The sequence below is a fragment of the Drosophila arizonae genome, chromosome 5 (assembly GCF_054131065.1).
Source record: "Drosophila arizonae isolate 15081-1271.41 chromosome 5, UAZ_ARI_1.0, whole genome shotgun sequence".
Taxonomy (NCBI): domain Eukaryota; kingdom Metazoa; phylum Arthropoda; class Insecta; order Diptera; family Drosophilidae; genus Drosophila; species Drosophila arizonae.
In genome coordinates, this window is record NC_142925.1 from 13,916,029 (window position 1) to 13,937,471 (window position 21,443).

Consider the following 21,443-nt stretch of genomic DNA (forward strand, 5'->3'; position numbering starts at 1 on the left):
CTATATGACAACCATTTTATAGGTGTATATATAAGGCATTTGATCTCTATATGCTAAAACTGACATCGCCCAACTAAACTGATAGATCTATCAGCCCAATGCGATTTTATCTCGCAAATCATAGAAAACTGACAAATGCATATGGTATATGCAATAAGTAAATATATGTGGCCATACAAATATATATGATTTACATATATAGTAAATGTTTTTAGTATATACATACATATATTGCTTGATTTCATTAGCTTTGATTCTGATTACACAGAAGTATGAATCGGGCATTACCCAGCGAACGAACAAGTTTCAATAATCGTTCTTAGATCAAGTTCGTTTCACTGCACCCATAGACATATATGCATGTATGTGTACGTATTGCTTTTAATGAAATACAAATCATGCTCGTTAAATCAACTCTAAGTACTCGAACAACCTTCAGTTAGTGGGGAACAAGTTTTACAATCAGCTTGCATACTCATCTCTTCTTAGAGATGTTTTCCTAGATAAATATATATATATTAAAATGAGCACTGCAAACAGGTTGTAAACCATTGCGAGATTCATGTGGGACTCCCTGTGATGATGAACTGAACGAATAGAGAGTCTAACTAGAAAATACTCTATACTTCAAATTGAATTATATCTCGTCTAACATATTTCTCAACTCTTCCTTCATCTATGCTCAGTTGTCAATATAATTGCAGTTTCTGATAGATAACTCACTCCTTTTCATTACTGTTGACATACCCTATACAAAATTGCCAATACTTACAGGGTATACATAATCAATTATTGCATAGCTTATCATCTTACACAAATAGTTTTTGAAAATATATTAAGTTTGATTTAATTGTGGGCATGTGTCTTTGTAAACAGTTATTCAACTTAAAATTACATGGAATTACTTCTTTTTTTTATCATTTACATAAAAAAAAAAACATGTTAAAAACTCGCATTCTTGCTGGCCGGCCGGAAGGTTTGTACTGGCATAGATCTATTTTCTCTCTCTCTCTTTCTCTCCGTCTCTTCTGTCGTTCATTTTTGATTTTAGTCCTCCGGCACTTTCCATTGTAATTGCTTGCCCCGATCATATAAATTTTTCAATGCGAGCGTAAATTTCTTTTCAGCCTGCAGCTGTAAATAGTGTTTGTAGAGCTGAAGGGTTGTGCGAGCATCCTCGATGGAGTCATGTGTTTCCGATTGTATCTTAGTGCCTATACCAAATTGAAAGTTCATTTTAGGATATACATTATATTATGCATATGTATATAGTATTACTTACCTAAAAAGTGCCAGGCCAAGAAACGTAATGAAACCATGCGATGGTGCGGCAGATGAAACAGATGTACAGTGTCAATAATTTGGTCGGATGGTACATAGATATTAATGACTCTGCAACATGAAATATGTTAAGTCAAATATAAATGTATTCGCATATTTCTAAACTTTACCTAAAATCATTCTTTAGGCCATGACCAACAAATATGACGCCCACATCGACAAGAAACTTTAATTTCTGATACGAATACTTTAAGGCAGTCAAACGCTTATTGCTGAAATTGGCATCCAAATCGCCGGGCTTAATGCCCGAAAACTGTGTTAGATAATCAACGACCTTCTCCTGTGTTGAAATATAATCGTCTATAAAGGGCACGCCCTCATCGCGACCTTGACTGCAAGTCAGAACAGATTATTAAATTAATAATTTAATATAATATAAGCATATAGACTTGCCCTCGAATACAGGAGATGCGGGCGACGCTCATGTGGCAAGGTTTAATTGTTGCTGTTTTGCCATCCGGACGTATTTCATTTTCTTCCGGATTCAGTGTTACGAACTCCGCATCCATGGCTATTAAATCGCCTGCTTTTGGCATCTCATCCGGTTGCAAGGGTCGTAAAGTGGCATCAGTGGCGAGATTGTTGGGCAACGGATTCAAAATTTCCTAAAAACCAACATTATATTCAATCAATTTCTATTCCATACAATATAAATCATTTCAACTTACGTGCAAGAATGGATTAGCTGGACTATTGATTGAATCGCTGCTTTTCGTGGGGTTTGGGTCTTCTGTACTTGGTGTTGCTTCTGCTTCGTCTTCTAGACTGCGATAGAAAAGCACGCACGGCACCTTCCAATCCAATGTGAACCACACGGATTCTTGTGGCGCAACAGGTGAAATGCTAAAATCATTAAATATATACCACTGCTGTTGAGTTTCATCCACGTCTGAAGTGGCTGCCTTCATTGAATGATACTTGGGTCGCACATTGATCAAGGAAACCAAGTTCTTCTGGGTGCCATCGTCCACCTGGCAGACAACTGCATGCAGTGCATACATCTTTTGTATCTGGTTCTCCTGTTGCTGTTGTTGTTGCTGCTGTTGCTGCTCCTCATCCTCTGACTCGGATTTGGAGGCGTGCGTGGGCGAGAGCACGTTTAGCTCGCCCGTCTCACTGATGCCCATGTTAAAGGCCAAGGGAAACCAGGACTTTTGACGCGCACTCGGTGAGCTGTTGACATTGGTCGTTTGATTGGTGTGCGATGGGGACTTCCTATCAGGATGCATAAAATGACAATCACTGCGAGAACAGTTGACACCATAGCGACAAGGTTTGCTGGTGCTCAAAGAGGTTGCCTCGGCAACAGGTCGCTCACTCGTGCGATTCAATTGACGTTTCAGGAAACTAATATCCTTTTCATTATTCAGGCCGCAGTTAATCGCCAGTATTTGCGGCAATGATGTTACCTAAATGATTTACAATTGAGTTGAATTGAATTTGAAATTAATTGTTTGAATTACCTTAACGCTCTGATTGGTCGGCGAAAACTTTTTGCAACTCTCACAAAATGCTTGAATATTTTTCTCTGAGCTCAATGAGCGTTTCAAAATATTGCCAAAATCAAAATACTGTTCATTGTCCTTCAGGTGCGTGGGATATGATAAATTGCAGGCCAACAGTATGTTCTCTTTTGATTTCTAAAATATAAATAAGTATTGAATATTTTATAAAAGAGTGTTTGAAGTCGAGGGAGTTCCTGATCTATGCGACTCTAACAAGTTCTGAGATCGATTAGCTGTAAAGCTCAGCCACACCTCCTTCTTGCCCATTATTTAATGAGCTATATTTTACCTCTGCCTGACATTTTATACATCTGTTTATGCATATTTGTTTGGTGCCAAATATTTTACTTATATCCGTTTCAGCATTAATTTTACAACGTTCCCTTTCCTCCTCCTTCGTATTATCATCTGTAGAATATACATAATTGGATATATATTATTTTGCATAACTTGTTCAATAAAATATATGCCTACCAGCAATTGTTTCATACGCTTCTGACGACGAGTTGCTATCTGTACACATACTTTCAGCTGAAACATTAATATAGATAATATATTCAATTATTTAAATATACTACAAATAGATTTACCAAATAATGTATTTTGTGGTCCATTGATACCAGAGTTCTTGCCTGAATCGAGAATTTCATAATGCATTTGATGTAAGATAAAACGATTCCAGTTCTATAAAATACAAATATGTAAAATATACATTAAATATATTATTTACATATAGACAATACATATATTACTTGCCTGAATTAGGGTAATCAGATTCACATTTGATGATCGATCAGACAAAATCAGGCCCAAAGCGGATGCTTCAGGCACTGTGCGAAATGAGCGCAAGAAGTTGCTCGCTTGACAAGGGGTTGAAGCTATAAATAAGTTTTTTGCATACATCATCTAATAGCCGTATACTTGTATGCGTACAAAAAACCAACCAGTGCTTTTGTCCAGCATATGAAAGAGGAAGCCCAGTTCGCAGGATAAGCAGAACTCCTTCGAGCAGGTGTGATTCATAAGCTTTATGCGCAAAGGCTCCGTGAAGTAGAGGATCTATATGTGTACAAGGAGATAATATTTAATAAGATATCAAATTTAAGTTGTATAATTTAATTTTTAACCTGCAGCATGGCATTGCAATAAGAGTTGGGCAAGGTGGCTTCTAGTCCGGCAAAACAAGTCTGATTATGTTGCTCGAAATCAAAGTCCTGTGTGCCTAGCTTCGTATATTTCATTTCCACTTTGCGATAACGCCTCGGTATGATCTTCACGCCGCTTTCTGCTTTCGTAGCTGCCGTGTTGCCATTTACATTCGGAATGCCTGCACCGCCTTGGCCTTGTTCAATCAGGCAATAGGGTATTTGATTACGTCGGGCAGTTCTTGGATTGGGCGAATAGCCAATCGGTCCCTGCATCTTCATATTATTTAGAACATCTGCATCAATGGCCTTTGGACGATGATAGTTATAGCGCAAGAGCTCCTCCGGCCAGTCGGAGAACCAACGTGTGCCCGTAGTCAGATGCGGCAATAAAACCGAGGACAACGGAAAATTAGTATCCGCAAAGGGAACCATCGGCAACTGCGGCACCACGTCTGCGAATTCTGTGTTTCTGGAAAACGCATTAAATTGCGGCTGTGGCGTCTGTATGGAGGTTATTGTATTAATATGCCCCGATTGATCGCCAAATGCCATCGCTTGCGATGAGGAGCTAATGTCAAAGCTCAAGCATTGGCTGCCATTCGTATTGATTTGATACATAGAAACGCGAGGCTCGCTCAGTTCCACAGTATCAACCAGCTGGAATTGACCATAGCTCGATACGACGGCCAGACGAGATGTCAGCGAAGGCAAGAACTTTAGCATTTGTGGATCGATTAGCACTTGAATAGGGGAGATCAATCGTAGCATACGCAGATCGTAAACCATTAAGAAACGATCAATCGCCAAATTGTTTTGCCTTCCACTATAGCCACACGATATAAGGTAATTGCCCTGCACATCGAAGTCGGATAGGCTATTTGTATGCGTTTTAATTGTATGCTCCACACTTAGGGTATTTAAATCTCTCAGAGTGACTGTACCAAACTGATCGCCTGCAAAGAGATAGCGAGAATTCTTGCGAAGCACCGTGCAACCAGCAGATCCTACGTGCTCCAGCCGCGTCTCCTTCAAGGTGCGCATGTCAAAGTCGATGAGCTCCTCCTGCAGACCAGCCATGACCAATCGATGTGGCGACAACTGCAGCATGCACACCATTTCAACCATATTATTGGATCTGTTCAAAATAAGAGATTGACATGAATACAAGAGACATAAATACTATAAACATGAAGGCATCAGAATCATATATCAATGATTTACTTGTGCGTAAACTTTGGTAATCCCCGGCGTATCTGATGGCGCAGCGATGTCTGTGTTAATACCAAAACTCCCGAATCAATCGTAATGATTTGACGGACTATATCGCTGGCATGCACCTGGAATGATGTGTATTTCTGCAAGGAGCTAGTATAGTACGACGTCACATGACCCTGCGAATGAAGATTTCATATATATATTACTAAGTAGATTGTCAGCTAAGTTAATGGATGCCTCACGCCTTGGTTGCCCATCCAGAGAAGTTCTTCGTAGTCATCGAAGGCCACAGTAGAGACACCGAAGTTTTCACCGCCGTCAGCAAGAATTGGAATTGGGCTAGCGACATAATCCGCATCGCTGGAGCCAATATTAAATCCATTGAAACTGGGGGAATAATGATCCGCAGTACGCGCGGGACCAGTATCATAGACACCTAAATATGTAGATATAAGTTATCATAAATATATATACTTGTATATAGGTATCTAAATAAAAATGGAGAAAGTTTTAAAAAAATACACAACACATATACATGTAACTGCCTTATATATGTATGTGGTCGACGTACTTAAAATGTCTTCTGTCGCGCCGATTGGGTCGGCGCCGCCACAATAAACGTAGTCCATTTTGAAAACCAATAACACTCTTTATTTACTGTTTACGCTTATTATTTATATTTAAGAAGTTTTATTTGCATCAATTGTTGTTGCGTATATATATATGCTCACGAATCATCATCGTTTGGTATCCAAATTGTATCGATATGTTGTAGGAAAATTATATTAAATGAATGCCAAATAAATTATCGATATATACGAATTTTAAACCATAAATTTAATATTGAGCAGATTGAATGCATTTTTTAATAAAAAAAAAAATACTTATGTAATTCACAAAAATAAAATAATTAACTTCATTTTGTTGAATCCTTGAATCTTAGAACAAATACTGTCTAAGTTCTTAATGTAAATGTCAAATCATCGATTCAATGTTGCAGCCCTGGAGCCCAAATAAGAATGTTTCGTGCCACATGCAGATTTGCTGTCAGCTTAACTAGAGATCAGTTTAGAAAAACTTTGAAAATGGCTGATTTACAGAAAATTGTTGAAAACAATCAACGTGCCCAAGGTCTGATTGACTCAATACAGCAAGAGGTAATATAAATAGGAACTACTGTACGAATAAGTTAAATGCAACTCATTACAGATGGCGGCTATAGAGAATGAGCTCGTCCAGCGTAAAAAACAGGAGCTCATTGAGGAGAACGCATTTTTAACGAAGGAAATTGAAAAAGCTTTGGCACAACTAGTTGCTCTGGAAATTAGCAATGGCAAGAGACAAATACCGGTGCCAGGTAACCGAGGAATATGCACCCAAACCGAAGCAACCTCAGCAGCCGCTGCTCCAGCAAGTGAATCGAAAGCTCCAGCTCCAGCTCCAGTTGCTGCTCCTAAAGAAAAAAAAGTAAAGGAAAAGAAACCGCCAGCTGAAAAGCCAAAACCCGTTGCCGAAGCTCCTATTGATGTTGGCCGTCTGGATTTGCGTGTGGGCAAAATTATTGAGGTCGGTCGTCATCCTGACGCGGACAGTCTGTATTTGGAGAAGATTGACTGCGGCGAACCGTCACCGCGAACTGTTGTCTCTGGACTTGTAAAATTTGTCCCACTAGAAGAAATGCAAAATCGTTTGGTCGTTGTTCTCTGTAATTTGAAGCCCGCCAAGATGCGTGGTGTTACCTCTGAGGCAATGGTGATGTGTGCTTCTACACCTGACAAGGTCGAAGTGCTAAGTCCACCTGCTGGAGCCGTGCCTGGTGATCTGGTCCATTGCGAGGGCTACGAACGCAAACCTGATGCTCAACTCAATCCGAAGAAGAAAGTATTTGAGACGTGTGCGCCGGATTTGATGACCAATGCGGACCTGGTGGCCTGCTATAAAGGAGCGCCACTCCATGTGCCAGGCAAAGGAACCATTGTAGCACAATCATTGAAAAATGTTCAAGTCAAATAATTTTTTGTTATGAATAAATAGTAAGATGCTGAGTATTTTTTGGCATTTTCTTAAACTATATTCTTTTATAGTAGAATTGAAACATTTCAATTTTATTTTGTTTCCACTAAATTCCCGATTTATTTATACTAGGAATCAATAATATAACGATGCTTAGATCAGTTCCAAAGTTTACAAGAATAATAAAAGAACTATGAAGTTTCCGGGATAACATTTGTTTTTACATTTCATCTATTTACAATGTAATGGAAATTAGTGTGTGATTAGCTGTTAGTTTTCAGCGTTAACAAAAATTATATAAATTAGTTTTGTCAGATTTCATATTTGATACAAGATTTGGCATTGCATTGACTACTGTTGATGGGGTCGTTGTCCTGGAGGCACTGCGACAGGGCTTGGATTCCTATTTGTTTCGACCACAATGGTCTTTGTTATTACGTCATAGGCTGTGCGATTGTTCTTAAAAAAGACCATGATAACGCAAATGGGAAATAATAGGGTCATCACCAGGTTCTTGGCAAAGGCGCGGATTAAAGCTCGAAAGAAGCTTGGAGTCTCACCGGGATAGACTAGGGCACGTAACGGCTCTCGCTGTGCCTGGAATACAAATTGTGGCATTACCGGCGCCTGCATTGGTACTACAGCTTCCACATAGAGGATACGAATCTTCATCAGCGATTTGCCAGGTGTAGCTCCATTATAGAAAACCGTCCATAGGCATTCATAGCAACAGACGAGAAGCTTTGTCAATAACTCAATTAGTATTAAGTCCGACGACAGGGTGATAAAGTCCATTGAAATATCTAGGAAATTCAAGAAGATATCCTCATCCTCTAAAGTCTTGCGCATCACATCCTTATCAAAGTCCAGATCAAAAACATGAAACAGCGAAAAGGTTACAATAATTTTCAATATGAATAAGATGACGACATCAATTGCTTCAGCAACGGCGCGTTTCCAAAAGGGTGCCACAACCATTTCTGTTCCACCCAGTCGCTGTATTACATCCTGCTGCTGCGCATCGTCCAACAAACGAAACTGATTGAAGGCCGGTCGAACAGCTGCTGGGGCAGCTGCTGCTGGCTGAGGCGCAGGCTGCTGAGGCAGCGGCTGCGTCAATGGAATCTGCTGCTGACGATTTGGGTACAGCTGCTCAATGCCTGGCGCTCCGAATGGCAATGGCGCTTGCAATAATTGTGAATAGTTATAGTTGGCCATAAAATAATTAGGAAACATTTGCATAAGTGCCGCCTGTTTGGCCCACTCGGCTAGACTAGCAAAATATGCCTCCTTTGTTGACATCTCGCTGTTAACGCCCGTCGATTTGCGCTCCCGCAGCTCATTGTTTTCAGATGCCTCTTCAGCGCTCTCCATGTCACTTGCAGTCAATTTTCCGATACTTCAAATCTGCAAAACTTATTTTCATATATTTGGATTTTAGCTAGTTTAGTTTTGTTGTTGCAGTTGACGTGTAAAAACAATAGGCGGCGGGGTGTGAAAGGCTAAGGGTATTTATATTGTTGCAGGGTTGCATTGAAATACCCAGTGGGACAGTAACCAGTGCTCGTACTTCTACTTTTCTCAATGAAAATATTAGTGCATCAGCAGAAACTACAATTTCACGATAGTTTATAAAAATGGAGCTAAAATTACCTTGCTTCTTTCGAAATTATTCAACACTAAGTCCTCGCAAGCAAACTTAAAACTGACAACAAAATATTTCTGTGAAATTTTCACCGCATCTCAGCTCATTTATTGAAACGAATAAAATTTGAATGGACATCAAATGTACAGAGTTAAAAAACGGAAAAGAAAATTGGTTCAGTATTCTTAGGCTCATGTGAGATAAAATTCATTCCAGTTCACAATACGCATAAAATTCAATTAGTTTATTATATATTTAATGAATATTTATTTATTAAAATGGTATCCACTTATTAAATAGAAGTACATACGTATTTCACACTGCGGATTCTCAATTAGGTATTGAAAGACATATATATACATATGCCGTTCGCTCTAAGGATAAAATATAACTTACAAGTACGCTTGCCAAAAGCCACAAGAATCTCACTTATTTTCCTCAGTATTATTGGAACGTACATACGTATGGCTGGATGAATATAGTATAGCATACAGATATCTTATGTTCCAATTGCTGTATTCATCTTATGTTATCAGTAATTACATAAATATGTACGATATTTGATGTGTGGATGTACAAATGGGCCAATATTACAATTGCAAATAATTCGAACGTATATGTCTATATATATACACATATATATCAGTATGTATGTATACGCAGTTTTAGTCGCTGACAACATATTATAAACATAAAAACAGGAAGGTGGCAGAACAGAAAATATATAAACAATAATACAAAATTCTTCTATTAATACAACGGAAGTTTCGACGATGACAACGTAGGCAAGTAGGTACAAAAAGTTATATATTAACAATTTATAACGTATATTCAGCATATGTGAACGTTCTTCAATAAAGGAATGCAGCAGAAGAGATTCTCTTCCCCTCATTTATTGCCAAACATTACCAATATTTAAATTCCCAAATTGCTGATTTAAGTTGGACGTCACAGACGTGGCCGTAGTGCCCGTTGCAGCCGGATAACCCGTGGAAGGCAAACCGCTCGACAGCGGCTGCATCAGATTCATACCAATGCCAAGCTGCGGCTGCTGCTGCAGCTGTGGTTGTGATTGTGGTGTGGCCTGCACCGCTGGCCCAGCATTACCAAACAGTTGCATGCCACTGAGCAAACTCTGATTGGTTTGCATCAGATTGTTTGCTGATTGTTGGTTGCTGCCCACCATATATGAGCTTGCTGTGGTCGCATTTGGAAATGGGCCACCGCCAAAGGCGACATTGCCAACTAGATTCATCGCCCCACCGGTGGGTGCATTGCTGAATGCATTTGGTGCGGCCATAACGGGTGCATTATACATGCTCACTGAGTTGGGGGGTGTCATAAACTGATGATGATGCGTTTGTTGCGGCACCTGCTGCTGCTGATGGTGATGGTGCATGTAACCGCCCGGTGCCATGCCCGTGAAATTACCGAAGCTCAGTTGTGGGTTATGTGTGGTTGGCGCATTGCCATACAAGGCCAATATGCTATCCTTGGACATCTTGCCCGACTGATCCTTGTCGCCGGCACTGAGTGTGCCTTGACTGAAAAAGTCTTGCTCCTGCTGAGCCAACGAATTGGGCTGACTGGTGGGCATGGCTTGCGAGACGTCGCCACAAATTCCATTCCCATTGCCATTCGTTTTCTCCGGTGTCACATTACTGCTACTGGCACTCAAGAAGCTCGTGAAACTATCATTCTGCAGATCCTGTACAGCGCTCGCTGCTACTGGCTTCGTGGGCGAGGAGAGCCCCAACAGATCACTTTCAGCAGCACCACTACTTATGCTATTGGTGTTTTGCACACGATGCGAAGTCTTTGGACTGCAGCCGCCCACCTGATTGGGCTTTGGTTTGGGCAGCGGTGCTGGCAGCGGTGTGCTTTTCGTCGCTGTCGTTGCCGAAATGCGCTTGTCGCTGTTGCTCGATATATTGCTAATGCCCAACCCGGTTTGCCCTGCTTTCTTTTTGCGCTTTTGCCTTTCCAGTTCTTCGTCGATCTCCTTGGCCCAATCGACTTTGGGCGGCGAGGGTGGCACCCATTCTCTTGCCAAATACTTTTTATGTTCATATTTCGCCCGTATGAAATTCTCCAGAGCCGTATCTGTTTGTGGACGTCTAAAACCATCCGGCAGCTGCGCTTCGTAAACAGCTCGAGCACGCGAGTTGCCCATCAATTGCAACGAAATAACTTGCTCCGGCGTCCAGGCATCCAGATTGACGCTTTTCACACGTGATATGTGGACGCCCAGATTCCGGTGGATGCCAGCACATCGAATGCACAGAAACACGCCCAGATTCCACGATGCCCAGCGGGGACCTGCAATAAATCATTATTTATTTTTATTTGCGAAGAACTAAAAACAATAGTTGGCGAGAATTCGTTTTATGCTTATCTAGAAAACCACACTTATGATGCTAAAAATATTCATGTAGAGCTATAGCTGAGTGGTAATATTATCAGCAACAGTGAAAGCTCAAGCGAGTGCACAGACAACACTTTAGATATGATTAAAGTCTTTCCACAAATGGTGTATCTCATATATTATCAGCTACAACTGCCAATAGCATTAATGCGTTACAGTGAAAGCTCCACTGAGTGGACATATTAATAATTGATATATGCGTTTTACATATATGCCTATTCTCCAGCTATGCCTAGCCCACTAATCAACTAAAACTTGCCATTAAAGGGCAGTCTTTTATGTAGCGATTTCACTGTACCGCTAATTCGTCCATGACCCTATCAAAAAAAGGGGGTGGAGTACACTTAAAACATTCGCATTGCGTGCAGCGCCATTAACAAAATGAAAATGATGTACTTAATGTTAGCTAAGTGTGAGTTAGAATCCTTAACAATGAGTCCTGAATAATACTAAAGAGGATAAATATGAATATATGCATATGTACATATATTTACATACAACTCAAGCTTTGTATGTATGTGTATATAAGTACGTATGTACACTATGGATAAGTGTGAGTATATCTTGTTGCAGTGATAACTTACCCTTGGCATCACAATCCACACAATATTTATTGTCATCATCCCGCAGCATTTGGGTTAATAGGGTTTGGCATTTTTCCTGTATCAATTTCGTGCGCTCCGTTTCCTTACGGCTTGCATTTGACGTGCTCATTTTCTTGCACTTGTCGTTGCTGGATGCGCTGCACTAAATGTCTGTAATATCTGTGTTAATAATATGTTAAACAATGAGTGTGTTGTGTGCTTGCTTCTTTAAGTTATTAGCCGCTGTTTACTGTGTTTCGCATAGATGTAAATGAATTTTTTAATGGTTTAAGAATACTACAATTTTTGCTATCGAAAATAGTGTACGTCTGCGTCTGTACGTCACACTCATTTCGAAAGTCTGGCAACAATAATGTCAAAATGCGAAAGACCAAACAGAGCTGCCAGATATTCAAATGGCAAGCCACTTTTTTCAAAACGAAAAAAAAAAAAACAAACCTTTGTTGTGCGTTCCTTTATATGCATGTGCAACAAGTGAAGATTATTAGAACTTATTAAATAATGCAACCATTAAAATTGGATGCATGCCTGCGTATGCTAGATTGTAGTAGAACTACTAATAAGGGGGACAAAAATTGGCTAAATGTAAGTAATTGTATTTATCGGCCGCTTGCAGTTGATTGCATTTTTTTTTTCAGGAATTTTGTGCAAAATTTTTAACATTTGCAAGTGATTTGCAAATTTATATAAATAAACAATTGGAACATGAGACAGTGGAAATTATTTGCCTATGCCTAACGCAAATTCTGATATGTGTTAGACAATTGGAGTGTACAATTCAAACGGAGGAGGCGAGTGGCTTAAGGATTCACGTAAGTCAACATTCAACAAGGCTTATACACATTTTAGGATTTCTTTTGTTTTAGGCTAGTCATTTGCAATTCACTGATCGCATCACAGTTTGCCTTAATCGGCTACGCATTTGCCTGCTGTCCACGGCTAATGGAGCTACCCAAGATAATGCCACAGAAGGTGTTTCTTTTGTTAAGCTCCTGGATTCTTTGCTTGATTTGTTAACAGATTTCACAAGCGAACATGTGGATAAAAGCTGCATTGATGTGAAGCTCTTGAGTAAACAAGTCAAGTGTCAAGTGGATTTGCTGCTAGGTCAAACGTTGTCCTTTGCCAATGTGGCCTTACAACAGGATAAAAGAGCACTAAGTGCGCTTTGTCAACGGGTATTTGATTATAAATATAAAATATCATTTAAATGAAACATAATAGTACTCTTTTAGGTCATGCGCGATTGCAGCGCCTTTCAAGAGGATTGTCTTCTAGCCACCAACTATTCCAATCAAAAACTGAGAGCCTTAACCTTGGAGCAGGCGCTTTATCAACTCGAGGAGTATCTAAACGAGGCTCTCCTACGTTTAGTTTACACTTGCTTTTTGGACTTTCAAAAATTATCGGTAGATAAAATACGGAATTTATTGAGAAACTCAAAGACGGAAGCAATAGCTGATGAATTTATAGCCGATTTCGATGTCAATTTGGATCGTGCAACACAGATTGGCATTTATGCTATAGCATTTGCGCCCAATTTGAAAGGTATTTGAATTGGATTGAACTTGGTGTTATATTTTGGATGTATGTGTAAATCTATATCCCCTCTTTTTAGTCAAAACCATCGTTCGCAGCTGTTTGGCTTCCTTTGAGTATTTGGATACCAGTTTAATCCCCTCGCTGCAGTCGAATGCTTCTGATTTACATTCGGAGCTATTGGAGCAGCATTTTAAGGAGGAAATGTCCAGATTTAAGCAAGCTCTGCAAGAGATTATAAATAGCCGCGCATTCGTCGCTTGTTATCTGCAAATACTAACGAATGCGCTCAATTCAATTGAGAAACAATTCGATAAGGCGCAACTCGAGGATCTGTTGCAAATGGGTTTCTCAATACTGGAGCACTTTCAGCTGGATGCCAATCGAAAGGTGGTGCTTCAGCCAGGACAAGAGCAGTTGCAAAATTTTGTGAAAATTCTGCGCGAATGCAAAGCGATTTTAATGTGCGCCGCCCAAGTAGAGCCCGAACGCATTATAAAGAGATTTAAGATATTACGCAACATTCTGCGTAAGCTACACGCGAACATCGTCGACGAACAGAGTAAACCAACAGGTTTTAGGGATAAAATGGAGCAGACTGTGGAGCTAGGCGAAGAAGGAGCAACAGACAGTCTGCAAGGTTTAACAGCCTCACCATCACGCAGCATACTTTACAATACTCAGAAGCAACGCAGTAGAGCGAATAGCTGTAAGCTGGAAGAAGCTAATGTGGAGCAAATGCAATCCGACTATCTTAAGCTGAAGGCGCAGAACTGTGTACGCAGAAGTAAGTTGTTGAGAGGGATATGATGGACATAGTTGTAGAAAGCAATGCGAGTTGCCTTCACTACTATATCAAAAAGTTTAATGATACATATATTGCTGTTGATATATTGATGTCTGCATGAGCATTTAATATTTGGCATTCCAAATCATATTAATTTATTATACTATATTTATCCTTTTTTTTTGCAGAAGAGAGCCTACGCACTACGATGTTTAAGCGCCAAAATGTTTTTGTAAGCGCTAAGCTGCAGACAAACAACGAGAGTCAATCGGGCAGCTTAGAAATTAGTGGTAAAGCAATGAATTGATTTATTAATATATAATAATAATTATTAAACTGTCCCACAGAAATTCTCAATCAACTTACATGCCTCACGTCCAGCTTCAGCATGAGCCTGCAGGCGAAGTAAAGAAATTTATGTCGAGCATCGTAAATTCATTCGTTCGTATTTGTAGTTCGCATTCGTATTTTTATGTTCGTATTCATTCGTATTCGTACTCGCATTCGTAGTGTTAGTACGCAGTGTTTGTTATTTTGCTCAGCTTCCAGAGCATTAAAAAAAACTTCAAATATTATAAACTATTATTTGTAAAATTACATAAAATATCGTCCAATGGGAATTGTTCCATTAAAACAATAAGGAAAAGCTTTTAAATTGTGTTATGCTAAGAGTTCAAATATCGATTTATCCAAGCAAAAGCCAGTTGAACTTGTAGATACATAAAGAGACATAGATTTATTATTTATAGCTTGTAAAACGAGGAGCAATGCAAACAAAGGATATTTCAAGAGATGATATAATTAGTTATCGCAATGTTAAACCAACAGAATTGAATAACAATCATCATGTGGTTCCTGTTGGCATAATTATAGTGCTTTGCACGGTTTACCTGATGATTGCGGGAGTACAAAACAACTACAATTATTACCTAAAACCAGGAGTAGCTGCCGAAAACCTAAATCAACAAAATGCCAACGACCAACTGCATCATTTACTCGCAAACGGAAAGGAGGAGCAGCCCGTGTGCAGAGAGGTTGAAGTATTCAACAAGGAGGAGTTTACCTTAAAGGAAGTCAAGCAATCCAAAAGGCAGCAGTTAGTAAATATCAAAAGACACAAACAGCAAATCAAATCCATTAAATCAACTGGCAAACAATCAAAATCCGAGCTGCAGAGAAAAAAGGATAAGAAGCCAAATACAGCTGAGCCCATAATTTATCTATTCGCCTTGGTGTTTATATATCTACTGCTAAAAGCGGCCTCCGACATAAATCAGCATTATAAAACGGTAATGGCCCATCAACAACAATCTCAAATTGTTTCATATTAATATATATTTTGCTTACAGCAGAGCAAAGGCGATAAACGACTTCGTCGCTGCTCCCTTCAATCCTACGCGCAGAAGGAGCAAAGGCACAATCATCAAGATCGGCGCGCTTCAAAAGGTATTTCAACAAAAAGTTTGCCAAAATTTTAAAGAGGATCTACATAAATATGTATTTATTATATAACTAGGGAACAAATCAAATCAAAGCAAAACACAAAATAGTTTTTATTGTAATAAATGTTGTGAACTATCGATGTAAAACATATCCTAACTTAAAATCTATATACCTTTACACTTGAACTTTACTGCAATTTCTATATGTATGTGTACTTCGATTCCTATTAATATATAGATGTATAATTTTAAGTGTTAATGACTTTGTATGTTTATGTGCCTATATATATGTATATATATATATCCTATATACTGTGTGAAATAAAACTCTTTTCCGCACTCCTGTGATGATTTTACAAAGTATTATCTATCCACAACATTTGTGTTTTATTTATCCCATTTTCGAATTCTACTCATTCAATAACCGAAATCTGATTTACATACATATATATACACACTATATATACAATATATTATATGTGAACTCTTTTCTTGCAAGATGTTCTTCCATTGCAAACGAGACACAACATATTTATAGAGGGACGTTCCATATCGCTGGATCGTTATAAGGCCAAAGAGCAGACAGCCAGGGATGTGGTGAAGAGAACCTATCCAAGCAAACCCATCCATCCAGCCATAGGCAAACATCTTCCCGGCGATGTCCATTTGGGTAATGGATCGACTCCATTGTCTACACCCAGCTAAGTTTCTCTTTTACCCAATCCCACTCTAGAGCCGCGAATGAGTCGTCGCCTTTCGGTGCCCGTCAGCATTAACTATCAAATGGTGCAGGTATCGCCGCTAGTGAATCCCGAACTGGTCAGACGTGGCTCCATAGCCGAGATGATTCTGCCCGCGACAGCTCCAAGTGTCCAGACACCCGACTCGAAGCGGCGGGTGCGCATGATAAACCGCCACTAAAATAATTTCACTATGCTAAATATATACGAGGGTAGTTTGAAAAATTTGACATTTTAACTCGAAGTATAAAAAAAAAGAAATTTAGTATAATTAAAATTAAACTATTATATTTTTCAGACTACCTTCATTTTACAAAGTTTAAAAGATGAATCGAAATATTCAACGAATTTATGAATTACTTCAGAGATACTTGAGACCCACCCAAACGATTTAAACAGCTCTAGCTGTAGTAAAATCATATATAAATATACATATTTTTAGCAACTAAATGCTAAGCTCAATAACTAAACTATTAAATAGTTTATTGCCAAATCCATATCCCAAAAACTTTTTGAAATTTTTAAACTTAGACGAATTTAGGCAATATTTAAGTACACCCCATTATTATAGCTCACCCGCTTCATCTTATAGATGATTAAGAAATATATATTGAAAAGTATTTAAGTTTTTGGTTTTCCAATCAAACCACTCAAACTATTTTTAAAACATTTTTAATCGATAAATACATTTTATGAATAATATTTGACTAAAGCTTCAGCTGAAACAAAATTTTTAATAGAGTTTTTATTCGAGTTTGCATTCTAAATGTTTGAAATTTGATATATATAAAAAATATATTTTATTGGATTTATATATAAATAAAAAAATACGGAAGTTCCAGATTCAAAGGTCAGACATCATTAAATTTTAAAATTTTTTAAACATATATTCCAGTCTCTGATTTCTTGAAATCTATTTGCAAAATCAAATAAATGCGATTCTGTTTGTCAGTTTTTTGTTTTTGCTTTTAATCAATAAGTGTAGTATTATTAAGGCATTTTGAAACATAGAAATTAAATTATAACTAAGCCCATGCAATTATTAAGATATACAAATATACACACATTTAATCAATTGCACAGATGAGCCGTATTACCAGAACATATAGACCTAGATATGCTATATATATATATATATATGCTATATATATATATATGTATATGCTAATAAACTACTTAAGGGCAAGATTTAAAACAATCTTAGGCTAAAATTTTTGTGTTTTGTTTTTTCTTCTCGTTTTTCGGTCTTTTGGAATCAAATATGAAATTATTTAAAACCAGTTGATGTACATACATATATATTTATATAAATATATAAAGTATTCTATATTTTATTAACTTAGATTGAGATGGGAAACATTAAGAAAGTCTATGCATTGTTTTAGAGTACGAGTAAAAAAGAAGAGCATAAAGTTGAACTTAGATTAAGAATTATGTGACAAATCTACAAAAACTTTCTGGAATTTTGTGCTAGTTTGTTGTTGTTTCTTCTTCTTCTTCCTCTTCTGCTCCGTCTTCATCTTCAGCTATTCATTTAAATACAAAATAATAAATTACGTATTTTAATTGCAATTGTGGAAGTGTGATTAAGGATTAATCTTTAACTAAGCTCATTGCCTTCGTACAGGCTTTCGCAGCTCTCCAGCAAACGAAGCACGGGCGATATATCATAGGGATATAGTTGTCGAGAGACGAGCCGGGATATTTGCAGACGCAAGCGGATGAGCACGCCCATCGCCTCGTCCAGCATGGCATTGCCCATGCCAAAGCTATGGCAGCTATGCACAAACATCGTCCAGTTCATCCGTATATATTTGAGAAATCGCAGCAAATACAGCAGAAAGCACGTCTCATTGCTGACAAGCAGATCCAGCAACAGGTCCGAGCTATTCGATGCCATTTTGAGAAACTCCAGGAATGTATATACAGGATTCAGCATGGCGACCAGCTCAGGGAATGCATTATTCCGAAACGAGATGCCCGATGTGACGTCCAGGGTGCAGACCATTGCCTCTATCAAGTGATCATCCTGATCATCAAAGAGATGTATCAGAATCTTACTAAAATGGCATTCGGGATGGAACTCCAGTGTCTGCTTGATGAACGTTTCCAGTTTGCTCAGGACATCTCTTATCGATCGCTCGATCAGCTGTATATCCTGAAAGGCATCGTAATCGGTTGAATCTATCGACGAGTCCGATGAATCGCTGCGTATTTCTTTCACAGTAACCGCTATCGATTTCAGCACCAGTAGCACCATCTTCTGCAGCAAAGTCTTATCCATTTCGATGAGGCCAACGCCACCAGCTGCTGCCGCCTCTGTCCCCTCGTGTGCCGGCAGAGAGTTGTGAACGAGTAGAGTGCCAGGCACATAATTGACGGGAGCACCATTGTAACCAATCAGTCCAACAATATTCTGGGGCTGGCGCCGTGGCAAGGATTCGAGTATGCGCAAGCTGCGCACATGGCAGACAATCTGATGGGCCAGCCTGCATGTCTCCTCCGGCAGCATGTCCTGCAGCGCCAGCGTGGAGCCATAGCAGAGCGCCTCATTGAAGAGGCACAGCATCTGCTTGTAGACCGTGCACGACAGATTGTGATTGAGCAGCAGCTCAAACTTGTCCAGCTGCGCGTAGAACGGACGCGTCTCGTCTATCGAGAGATTCGCCTTGACGGAAATGATGTTCTCCCACAGCTGCAGAAAGTTGAGCACACAATGCTCGGCGCTATCCTGATGCACTGGAGCCATCAGCTCCGACATGTGCTTCACTAGCGTTGGCCATTTGTGCTCCAGCTTCTGTATGGTTACACATTTTAGATGCGTTGTATCGAAGCTCTCCGAGTCGGTTAGGGCGACGACATGGCAACCATTGGCTGGTATATAGTTAGCGGGTGAATTACTGCTATTATTTGTTGTTGTTGTTGTACTCTGGCTATGCTCGTAATGGTCCACATCAGCCTCGACTGCATCACGGAATTGTAGCGCGAAATAGTTATTCGCCAGTGGCTGATCCTGCACGGGGAAATGCATATAACTAATGGACGTATCTGCCGCTGTGCTGGCTGCCGTGCTGCTCGTCGTATATTCATCGTCAAGCGGATGCAGCTCCACATCCTTCCACTCCACAATCCGTTTGATTATATCTAAGCTAAAGTGTATCTTCTGCACGGCTGTCTGATCTAACAGATCGTAGTTGAACAATTGATCGACAATCTTTTGCAGCCACTCGTCGTTCAGCTCCTGTTTGGCAATGACCAAAAAGGCGGCCAGGACACGCGCTGCCAAAAATTGCACATAGGAATTGTTGTAGCCGGCCAGCACGATAATCTCATCGATCAGCTTGTGATCGTTGCGTATTAAAGCATCGCACACGTCCATAATTCGAGTGCAAATGAAGCCCTTCGCATTCTGTTTCAGGTAAATGTCGAAGAGCAGCTGCAAATTGGAGAGGAACTGCAACAGCTTGTTGGTTGGCCATTCCCGCAAGTAGGCAATGCGCTTCTGGCCATTCGAGTCGTGTGAGTAGTGTGATTGGAAGGGCTTCCTTAGCGTGCGCTCTGAGACGCCGCAGAGGCATTGGCGTGTCAGCGATTGCTCAAATTCCAGCATATCATCAATGGTCGAGGCGGAGGAGGAAGCGGAGCAGATATTATTGCTACTGCTGCTATTGCTGCTGCTGGTCGTTGTCTGAGTCAGCTCCTTTGTGGCCATTAGCAGTTCGGTTAGCTGCGCTGCTCGATCGACCTCATCCTTGGCAACGCCTTCGCTGCCCTTTTGTGGCAAGATATTGTTGACTAAGTGCTGGACACCGCCCAGTAGTTGCGCATAGGAGGCGGCACGCGAATTACTGGGAGTCGTTGTCGGCGAGTTGTTTGTGCTGCTGGGCAGCGAGTGTGTGGAACAGGACGAAGACAGCGATGAGGATAACAGATGACTCCGATTGTTGCCATTGGCATCCATCACATCCGCTGCAGCTGCTGCCAATATGTCCGGCGGCGATTTGGCAGCCACCAAATGTATTTGTTTATCTATTTTCTGGCGTTTCGTTTGTGGCTGTTCGTTGAGATGATTGGTGGAGACATCTGTGCTGGCATAGGCAATGTTTCCATTGCTGCTGCTGCTACTTGAATTACTGCTGCTGCTGCTGCTGCTACTGTTGCTGCTGGTGGTGCTGCCCGTTTCTGTGTCCATGTTGCGTGTTGTTTTCTTTTTATTATTGACGTACCCGACGTCCTTTTCAATTGTTAAATCGTGCACTGCAAATAAACGACAGTTTAACTTTTCTTTTCAATCAAAAAAATATATCGAATGCAAGCCAAGCCAAAGCCTTTGCAAGTGCCACCGAATTACGCGTATTCACAAGGTTACGTGTGCATTGAATTTTCTGTGCAACTTGTGCACGTATTTTGTATACTAGTCACTAGCAGCATGCAATTGAACATTTCGAATGCCATTATTTATCGTTTTCGGGACTCACATAAATTTAAACATTTTTGGCTACTTGTTGCTCAATTTACCTTTGTAGCGTTTTGAATTTGTTTCACTTCACTCTCGGTTGTGCAGGCGCAGTGCATTATGGTTTCGTTCTGCATTCAAGTCTCGCGTTTTTGTTGTTTACATTTTATTTATTTCATTCGCTTAAGGTTTAAAAGCAATATACAAAAAAAAAAAATAACAACTGGCACTGTTAATTAACAAGTAGCGAGCGCGTCGCCATCTTTTTGTAGTGTTGGGTTGTTCATATGCTGGTGCAGTGCCTACACAAACACGTTACGACATGAATGGCCAACAAGTGTAGAAGGGTGCCACACACGTTTCGACGTGCATGACAACTGTTTGAATAAAATTCCACTAAGAAAAATGCTTTTCCAGCTATCAGGCAGCATATAAAATTAAATCAGTATATTTATAATAATAACCATTACTGATTTTGAATAGCGTAATAGCTTTTCTTCAAATATTTAAATATTCTCTACAAAATTTTAAATGCTTCAACTGGTAGCTCTCTAGTCACAGAGCTGCCACATTTTTATAAAA

At 39.7% G+C, this 21,443-nt stretch overlaps 7 protein-coding genes across 7 annotated transcripts; 3 read left to right on the top strand and 4 right to left on the bottom strand.

The window, feature by feature from the left end:
• Positions 1 to 818: 818 nt before the first annotated feature.
• Positions 819 to 6,045, bottom strand: PAN2 (PAN2-PAN3 deadenylation complex catalytic subunit PAN2). The gene is made up of 15 exons (XM_018009752.2): positions 5,781 to 6,045; positions 5,452 to 5,645; positions 5,216 to 5,385; positions 3,974 to 5,129; positions 3,791 to 3,905; positions 3,603 to 3,724; positions 3,437 to 3,530; positions 3,321 to 3,377; positions 3,136 to 3,254; positions 2,805 to 2,981; positions 2,010 to 2,750; positions 1,735 to 1,946; positions 1,452 to 1,673; positions 1,283 to 1,392; positions 819 to 1,214 (listed from the first exon to the last, which is right to left on the bottom strand). The coding sequence occupies exons 1-15, from the start codon at positions 5,836 to 5,838 to the stop codon at positions 1,048 to 1,050; spliced, it is 3,714 nt and encodes a 1,237-aa protein (XP_017865241.1). The 5' UTR covers positions 5,839 to 6,045; the 3' UTR covers positions 819 to 1,047.
• Positions 6,046 to 6,113: 68 nt separating this feature from the next.
• On the top strand, positions 6,114 to 7,282 carry AIMP1 (aaRS-interacting multifunctional protein 1). Its single transcript, XM_018009775.2, has 2 exons — positions 6,114 to 6,366; positions 6,419 to 7,282. The coding sequence occupies exons 1-2, from the start codon at positions 6,229 to 6,231 to the stop codon at positions 7,220 to 7,222; spliced, it is 942 nt and encodes a 313-aa protein (XP_017865264.1). The 5' UTR covers positions 6,114 to 6,228; the 3' UTR covers positions 7,223 to 7,282.
• Positions 7,283 to 7,312: 30 nt separating this feature from the next.
• LOC108615339 (protein FAM8A1) lies at positions 7,313 to 8,768 on the bottom strand. The gene has a single exon (XM_018009771.2). The coding sequence runs from the start codon at positions 8,594 to 8,596 to the stop codon at positions 7,574 to 7,576; it is 1,023 nt and encodes a 340-aa protein (XP_017865260.1). The 5' UTR covers positions 8,597 to 8,768; the 3' UTR covers positions 7,313 to 7,573.
• Positions 8,769 to 9,110: 342 nt separating this feature from the next.
• LOC108615335 (uncharacterized) lies at positions 9,111 to 12,245 on the bottom strand. The gene is made up of 3 exons (XM_018009767.2): positions 12,101 to 12,245; positions 11,877 to 12,047; positions 9,111 to 11,186 (listed from the first exon to the last, which is right to left on the bottom strand). The coding sequence occupies exons 2-3, from the start codon at positions 12,004 to 12,006 to the stop codon at positions 9,760 to 9,762; spliced, it is 1,557 nt and encodes a 518-aa protein (XP_017865256.1). The 5' UTR covers positions 12,007 to 12,047; positions 12,101 to 12,245; the 3' UTR covers positions 9,111 to 9,759.
• A 6-nt stretch (positions 12,246 to 12,251) lies between these two features.
• On the top strand, positions 12,252 to 14,664 carry Spt (Spitting Image). Its single transcript, XM_018009761.2, has 7 exons — positions 12,252 to 12,482; positions 12,536 to 12,709; positions 12,764 to 13,075; positions 13,133 to 13,445; positions 13,516 to 14,223; positions 14,412 to 14,513; positions 14,571 to 14,664. Exons 1-7 carry the CDS (start codon positions 12,399 to 12,401, stop codon positions 14,630 to 14,632), a joined length of 1,755 nt encoding a protein of 584 aa, XP_017865250.1. The 5' UTR covers positions 12,252 to 12,398; the 3' UTR covers positions 14,633 to 14,664.
• A 106-nt stretch (positions 14,665 to 14,770) lies between these two features.
• On the top strand, positions 14,771 to 17,070 carry LOC108615341 (uncharacterized). The gene is made up of 4 exons (XM_018009773.2): positions 14,771 to 15,512; positions 15,573 to 15,669; positions 16,165 to 16,335; positions 16,399 to 17,070. Exons 1-4 carry the CDS (start codon positions 14,991 to 14,993, stop codon positions 16,584 to 16,586), a joined length of 978 nt encoding a protein of 325 aa, XP_017865262.1. The 5' UTR covers positions 14,771 to 14,990; the 3' UTR covers positions 16,587 to 17,070.
• lin (protein lines homolog) lies at positions 16,968 to 21,372 on the bottom strand. The gene is made up of 2 exons (XM_018009757.2): positions 20,924 to 21,372; positions 16,968 to 20,662 (listed from the first exon to the last, which is right to left on the bottom strand). The coding sequence occupies exon 2, from the start codon at positions 20,595 to 20,597 to the stop codon at positions 18,006 to 18,008; it is 2,592 nt and encodes an 863-aa protein (XP_017865246.1). The 5' UTR covers positions 20,598 to 20,662; positions 20,924 to 21,372; the 3' UTR covers positions 16,968 to 18,005.
• Between the last annotated feature and the right edge of the window lie 71 nt (positions 21,373 to 21,443).